Raw genomic sequence first — 8,185 nt, 5'->3', positions numbered from 1 at the left:
GCTTTAATTTAATTCATAGGTAAGTTAGGGACTGAGATGAGTTAAACAGTTGTAGGTAGGCTAGGGCTTAACATTAGTTAAAAACCTTCAAGTAAAATAAAAACGCTAAAATATGTTAAATAAAATACTTGAAACATCTAAAACGAGAAATACAAATTTGTAGGTAAGTGAGTTGAGTCAATGTTTATAAGTAAGCTAGGGCCCTGAGAGTAATTTTATTATAGGTAGGTGACTGACTATTATTCTTGCGACTTCTTACTAGTTTTGTGTAATGTGTTTGTTTTCGCTTCACAACACCACACCAACAAAACAAACTACATTTCATTCTCGTCGTCGCCTTAAATTGTACCTTTTTGAACAATCTTTTTAATGTCTATTTATTTATTCATTAAATGTTGACTGGTTTCTAGTTTTTTTTAAATTGGTTATATAATTTTTGGATATTTCTTGATTTACTTTGTATATATATGCATGTATAAATTATTTCTGTTTAGTATGTTGAGTTAGTCATTATGATATGTTGTGAACTGTTCTTACTAAATGTTCATGTTACGTGGTTTATTATTCTTCGAGAACTTCTAAGGAGTGTGTATAATAATAATAATAATAATGGATAATAATTATTTTTATCGGTCGATATTTTGTTATATTTGTTTATTTAAAATAAGAATTTAAAAAAAAATTGACATTTTAAAATTTTAATTAACCGTCACTTTTCATTTTTGAATGAATTCAAATAAAAGCAACTACTGTGTTTTTCTTTCTTTACTAAAATCTCGAAATTGTTTGTAGATCTGTACGGTTAACTGTTTGTTCGAGTTTGAACAGGCCTTGCAAATTTTTTTTATTTATTTTTATTTTTGTTTTTATTTTTATTTGGTTCATTCAATTTAGTTGATTGATTGATCGGTTGATTGATCGGATGGTTAATTGATTGACTGACTGACTGACTGGCTGGCTGGCTGGTTGACCAACCGACCGACTGACTGATTGTTTGATTGATTTATCTTATAGTATTGTATACATGAGAAAAAATCCGATTAAGCCAACCTACGGCTTCAGTAAGCCACTGTTTTTCACCTGACAAAAGCAATTTCTATATTTATACTGACAAAAATAATTGTGATATGAATATATTGATTTATTTAATGCATTATATGTACAAAAAAGTGCTATCGTAAGAGTTCTATGAAACCTTGTAAGCCACTGCTGTAAGCCAGCGTATGATTTCAGCAGCCAGTTTCTTATGAGCACCAGCAGAATGTAAAATATTCATTGAATATAATGAAGATAGTTGTTCAAATAACAATTTTGATTTATTTAGGCCGTTTATTTCATAAGCAAACCAATTTTTAACATGATCGAATAGTGTAAAAAAAAAGGTGACTATAGTTCAATCCTACTAAGCCAACATTCGGTTTCAGTAAGCCACCGGATTTCACCGGACCAAAAGCAATTTTTATATTCAAATTAACAAAAATAATTTAATAATACATAATTCTATTAATCATTATTAAAATTAAATAGAATTACTACAATGTTTTAAACATATTAAATCAAGTAAATATTTCATTTAGCTTGCTCGTTAAAATCCATGCAATTTCGTAAGCCAACAATCCAAGCACGACAAATAGCCCGACCGATAGATCGAATTGATCGATTAGTCCTATTATTCTAGTTATGTGGTTTGGAGCAAGGGGAGACATTACTGTTGAAAAAAGTTGAAAAAATTGAGATTCTTTGCATATCCCTGCTTCAACCCATAAGAAGGTACATTCTTGGTACATTCCTCCCCTTGGTACATTCCGTTTAAACAGAAAAAAGTATTAAATAGTTATATTCTTTGTACGTCGTAAATTATTAGTTCTTTGTATACTACGTCCATGTTTGTTTAACGTTATATATATATATACATATGTGTGTGTATGTGACGCGTTAGTTACTTTCTTTCCGTCGTGTTGTGAAGATTATTTGATGCGGTCTTTCGTTTAGTTTCGTTCAAAATCCGAACAACTAGGAGCTGGAAATTTTTGAATAATAAATTTCAGTTGAATTTTGTTATTTTCATTTTTTCTTATTTATCATCAGTTTCACGAAAAAAGGAAAGGAATAACTAATTACTAAATAATCAACGAAGTTGATCTTGAAATAGCAGCGGGTAACCTGAGGAAGCAAAGCTAACTAAAGAAGAAGGTATTATTAATTTTTTAAACATTTAATTTTTACTTCAGAATAAAAGGTTAAAGGTTACTCTTTCTCTCTTTTGCGTTAGCTTCAGAGGTTTCAACGACAAACACATGCACATGAATACGCATGCAAACCACGCATCATACACATTGCATATGATAGGCGGGGATCTCTTTGTATTCGAACCCAGTCATTGCAATAGCACGACCAGGCGCCTTTAACCATTGAGTTGGGCATTTTATTACAGGAGGCAATGTTCCCGCTGTCCACAGTAAATACTGCAGCATATCTTTTGACTTTTAGATATTTTAGTCCTTTACTAAGTGGCCAGCAGAAAATACTGAACTATCCGAATTATATCTTATGGAAATTTACTATGGTAAATGTGATATAGAAAAGATATAAAATATTAGTATAAATACCTTGTGGTTATTACATGACAGAATGGCAATATCATTCTTTAGTTTAAAACATTGAAGTAATAAACAGTTCGCTACACATTAATTAAATTAATTAATTGTTCTAAAAGATTTTTGTTCAATGAACCAAAAATCTGTCTGTTTTTAAGAATTTTTAAGAGTTTAACTATTGATATATTATAGAGGCCGTATATAATATATTCTGTATATATCTTATTTAACATCAAAATTTTATAAATGATATTTGTACTAATGTTTTGCAAAGATCCATATATTTTATAGCCTGTATCTTTATCCAAAGATATGATTTATTTCCCATTGACATATTTGATGTGTCTGGTAAGTTTTCAATAATTCAGCAGTGATATTTATAGCAAATGAGGATTTATCCTATTTGATTTTTTATGACAGACGATTTGTTTATATCTGCTAGTGACTTGTTTAGTTTTGGTGTCATCTGTGAAAATGTTGGAATAGAGATTGACCATTATGTTATTGAAGAATGTAAATTTTTTTAATTAGTAATAAATTGATATATACAAGTTAAATCTGAGCAAATCGGTTTTGCTTTTTCAGAGTTTATATCATGGCTCCGAGCAATGCATTACCAATTCATGGCAATGAGAAGACGATGAACCTCAATTCACTTGTACTGGCAAACATACAGGCCTCTCCGTATTTCAAAGTTCATTTGTACGAGTTAAAGACCTACCACAAGGTTATTGATGAGATTTACTACAAGGTACGTACATGGTGCGAAACAAGTTTAGACTTTTTTCATTATATTTCTTAATTATTTATTTCGTTTTTACTAAATGGTCATAAGTATGCTTTGCTAATCAAAAATACTCAGAATTGGTTTAATAGTGTCATTCGAGTTAAAGTTAATTGTAAAAATGATTACCCTTTTTATTATAAAATATTTGACTAGGTGAATCACCTGGAACCTTGGGAGAAGGGAAGTCGTAAGTTGGCAGGACAAACAGGGATGTGCGGAGGGGTTTGTTCTATTTCTTTTTTGATACCCATTCTTATCATTTGTTGTTTTTTGTTGTATTTTTTTAATAGTCCACTTTTTGTCTTGTGCTATAATAATTATTTTTTACTGATAGTATTTAGTATTTAATTACTGTCAATATAAGCATCAATAGTTTATTTAATGTAATCACTGTGAATTTGCTGAGTGAACCCATTTTATAAATGCAGGTTCGTGGTGTGGGTACTGGAGGGATCGTTTCAAGTGCCTACTGCCTACTCTACAAGTTGTACACTCTCAAACTCACTCGCAAGCAGCTTATTGGATTGTGCACGCACACTGACTCATCGTTCATCAGGGCATTGGGGTTGATGTACATAAGGTCAGTACACTAAAAGTAGGTTCTAAATGTTTGGAGGGAGGTGTGAATGTGTGTGGGTGTGTAGGTGCATGGGTGTTGCTGACTATCATTTGGCAAGAGTTGAAATTGTTTTTTCTTCCAAAATGTTGATATGATGGGGACGTTGTGGAATAACCTGTGTTTATATGTGTGCGTTTGTGTGTGTGTGGGCATGCGTGTTTGTTTGTGTGTGTGTGTGTGTGTGTGTGTGGTGACATTTGTGAATGAGATTGGCAACTATTGAACGATGAATAAGTTATGAATATTTATTTGCAGATACACACAACCTCCCAACACATTCTGGGAATGGTTGGAGCCGTACTTGGATGATGATGAGGTCTGTCTGTTTTCTTTTATTTCTCTTTACTTTCAGATTACTAATTTTAAAATAAAATGCATGATTCGTTGTATTGCTATGCTAGTTTTACTAGTGTGGATTGTCAATTGAAAATCTTTTGAAGTACGACAAGTGAATAAGATAATTTTTACGGATTACACTTTAATCTATAACCCGATAAAGCATTTATTCATTTGTGCTTGCCAACAGGAAGTTGATCCAAAAGCAGGTGGTGGAAACAACATGACGATAGGAGAAATGTGCGAACAACTCCTCTTGAAACTTGACTGGTTAGTTCGTTTGCTGTATTAATCATTTTACTGATGTGTCATCAGCTTTTTCAGTCCATTATTTCATTGAATTGATCTTTTCTTTCTACTGTAAAAATATTTATGCAACTTTTACAAAATATTATTTCTACATCTTTAAAATTTCTGTCTGAATATTAGTATAATTATTTGCTGTATTGTTATCTATGGAGGAATACATAAAATTATTCATTACATTAAATTACATAAAAAATTTGAAATAGCACTGTTTTTGAAGCTATTAAAATAGAGAAAGTCACATCGTTTCAATATCTAGGAAATGTTCTGGATTGTACTGGAACAGCTGAAGCTGCCGTTAGAGCACGCATACGTGCAGCCTGGAATAAATGGCATCTCCTTGCCTCTATATTGATGCACGTGGCATTTCACTACCACTACTATCAAGACTTTATAAATCTGTGATACGTCTGGTGTTGTTGTATGGTGCAGAAACATGGCCAATGATAACCAAACTGGAACAACAACTCCAACAAACCGACATGAAAATGCTCCGATGGATGCAACGAATTAGTCTGAAGGACCACATCAAATATATCGAAATCCTGCATCGTGCTGGTTTAGATGATATAAAGAACGAATGCCGGCAACACCGTCTGTGGTGGTTTGGTCATGTCAAACGAAGTGGAAACATTGCCATAACTTTTCTTGCAGATGTTGAAGTACCTGGCACACGTCCCAAAGAAGTCCTGGTCGCAAACAATCGAGCAAGACATGAAAGCTATAAATTTAAATGAAATGGATACAACTGATCATCTAGTTTGGCGCAAAAAGTTGATGGCAAAGAAAACAACGTCCTACCTTGGGAAACCGGGTCTCTGGACGCAAAACGAAGATTGATTGAATAATTTATGGAGGAATACAATATTTGCAGATGTAGTCAGGGTGTGATTTTTTTTAAAACTCCAAAATTGTGGATTTACTTGCTAGTTTTTTCAGTTCCTTGTTTCATTTGCTAATATTTAATTATATAGGGCTTAAATATTGTAAGCAAATTGTAGATGGATGTGTTTAGTTATGATGCTTCTCAAATTTTGTTTGTTTCTGAGAATATATATTGGACATTAGTAGTGGATGAAATTCCCAGTATTTGAGTGTTCATAAATCATTGAGTTTTACCAACATCATTGTTTTCCAGTTAACAGGCATTGAGTAAACAAGAGCCTGTCAGCATACACTGGTCAACTCAGCTTAGATATTTCCAAATGATTTTGAAGACTTTTTTTTATTGTTTTTTAAATTTTGTTCAAGAATAGGATTAATTGCAAAACCGCTTTTTAAACTCTAAAATTAGCAGTGTGGCAAAATGATGTACAAAACATGAGTAAATGTTGAAAGCATCGAATGCCTGCAGAGTTTCAGACACTTGTACATATTTCTTTGAGAATGTGTTGTTTTATTAGGATAATGTTTGTTCCATATGTTGCTTTAGTATTGAATATTTCAACTAAAATATCTTATGCATTTGGTAACTTATTCGTATTTATATATTAAAGTGTTAAATAATATCATGAACCCAATATTTTGTTCATTGGTCGTCCTGCAAGGGACCAAACATCAAATTATCTATCTGACAATCACTTTTACTTGCTGCCTCCATCAGGTATGGAACGCTGTTTCCTCGCATTCCAGTGCCGATTCAGAAGGACATAGAGAATCGTTTGTCATTTCACAAGGAGAGACGAAACCACATGGCCAAGCAAGCTCGACTGAACCACAACACAGCTGGTCCACGCGATGGAGTGATGAATGTCGCCGGTGCCTCTGCAGGTGCTGTGAGGGAGGATGTCTCATTTGGAGAGGCTGAGAGGCAGGCTAGGATGGCAGACAGGTACGTTCAAGTAATGCATATATCTTTATCTTTTTTTTTCAAATATGTCTTGCTTTCAGTAATTTGTTTGTTCAATTTTGACTTAATCACCTTTAAATGTTAATGAGATGTTATGAATATTTGATTTAAAAATCGTATTGACTGCCAAACACATGTTACATTACTTGTACCTAGTACTGATTCACCAAGCTGGTTTCTGTTGGGTTGTTCACATTTGCTGACAGTTTGTGCTCATGTCTTATTTTACAACTTCATGGCCAAATAATATTGATAATCGCTTGCTTATTATCAAGAGGCCGTTTAATTTATCATTTGGTAATTAAAGTTTTACAATATTCTGCCATTAAATTTGTATAGCATTAACAGAAGCTTATTACAGTTCATTTCAATTGACCAGGGAATCAACTATGAAATCATTAGCCAAGCAGAGTCCACAAACTGGTGTTAGAGAGGCAAGCCTTCCCAGTGTGCACAAAGAGAGACAGACATTCTCAAAAGACAGGTCGCCTGCAGACCGACGCATGTCACGTTCCAGATCACGACATCGTTCTAAAGATCGCAAACGTCATCGTTCTCATAGTTCGGATGAACATTCCCACAAGCATAAACATCACAAGCATCATCATCATCATCACAAGCACAAGAGTAGCAAGAAAAAACACAAAAGCTCAAAAGACAATAATGAAGAAAATGATCGAGGAAGCAGGGAGAGACATGCAGATGGCGGGAAGGAAGAATCGACTCATCACAAAAGACATAACAAACATAGGAGCAGGAAGCGTAAGCATTCATCATCTCCCTCTCCATCTCATCATCACAAAAGATCAAACCTTGAACACAGAGATACTGGAAGTAAGGAGCAACTCAAAGATAATGCTTCTGCTGTGACTTCTGGAGATGTGAACAGATGATTCTCTTTGGTTACAATTTGAACTGCGAATATTCATGTTCTTGTTATGAACCTACGATTGAATTTTTAACTTTTTGTAAACTGTATATATGTTTATTTTTATACTTAATATTTTGTTTCATTACCGTTCGTAGGACAAATAATAAAACATAATATAAATAGACTGTTTCGTTACGTTTGTTCTGTCCATCAGCGTTCGCGCGCTCGCTGTGTCCGTGTCTGTTCTGGTTCAGATTTGCGTATATGGCGTGTCGCTGCTCGAAGGCGTTACGCTATACCAAGTATTACGTTCTTTCGACGTGTCTTCAAATATTTTCTTCAAATTATCTTATTTTACTCCCACTAAATGCATCTTATCCGTTCTATAGCTTGCATGCTGTTACTTTCTCTGCGTCTGAGAGTTTGATTTACAGAATAAAAAAAATTTGTGATAACATTGGTGAGGTAAAAAATTTTTCAATTGGTGAACACGCCGGGAATGTCTGCGAAAATATTTGCGTTGTCAATTTGGATGGACCGTGTAGGGTACGTTTTTATCTAGCTATCAATGTTAAAGTTGAATGACATCAAAAAACAACATAAGAGATTTAATGAGCGCGGGTGTACAACCAATGAGCCAAAATCCCTGAAAATTAGTTTATTAAATGAAAACATAAATTGTTCAAGTAATAACAAAAGTAAAACACGCTCACACGTCTCAAGCATATCCACGCTCATACTCACATGCCAACCCAAATATCAATCAAACTGGATCATTTTTACGCCATTCGTACCTCATCTCGCAGTCAATTTTTAGCTA

General features: G+C 33.6%; 1 protein-coding gene across 1 annotated transcript; it reads left to right on the top strand.

Annotated features, from left to right (window-relative positions):
- The first annotated feature begins 1,925 nt into the window (after positions 1-1,925).
- On the top strand, positions 1,926-7,854 carry HELRODRAFT_115102 (hypothetical protein). The gene is made up of 8 exons (XM_009028889.1): positions 1,926-2,193; positions 3,183-3,348; positions 3,538-3,606; positions 3,813-3,964; positions 4,259-4,319; positions 4,530-4,609; positions 6,249-6,476; positions 6,874-7,854. The coding sequence occupies exons 2-8, from the start codon at positions 3,193-3,195 to the stop codon at positions 7,385-7,387; spliced, it is 1,260 nt and encodes a 419-aa protein (XP_009027137.1). The 5' UTR covers positions 1,926-2,193; positions 3,183-3,192; the 3' UTR covers positions 7,388-7,854.
- The last annotated feature ends 331 nt before the right edge of the window (positions 7,855-8,185 follow it).

This window comes from Helobdella robusta (genome assembly GCF_000326865.2).
Source record: "Helobdella robusta unplaced genomic scaffold HELROscaffold_59, whole genome shotgun sequence".
In the NCBI taxonomy this organism is placed as follows: domain Eukaryota; kingdom Metazoa; phylum Annelida; class Clitellata; order Rhynchobdellida; family Glossiphoniidae; genus Helobdella; species Helobdella robusta.
This window is presented reverse-complemented; position numbering and strand designations above follow the sequence as displayed.

Excerpts from the sequence above, each read along its gene's own strand:
- HELRODRAFT_115102 (XM_009028889.1), top strand. The coding sequence starts at position 3,193 with ATGGCTCCGAGCAATGCATTACCAATTCATGGCAATGAGAAGACGATG. Across the intron at positions 4,610-6,248 it reads CTCCTCTTGAAACTTGACTG|GTATGGAACGCTGTTTCCTC; the intron begins GTTAGTTCGTTT and ends TGCCTCCATCAG. Across the intron at positions 6,477-6,873 it reads CAGGCTAGGATGGCAGACAG|GGAATCAACTATGAAATCAT; the intron begins GTACGTTCAAGT and ends TCAATTGACCAG.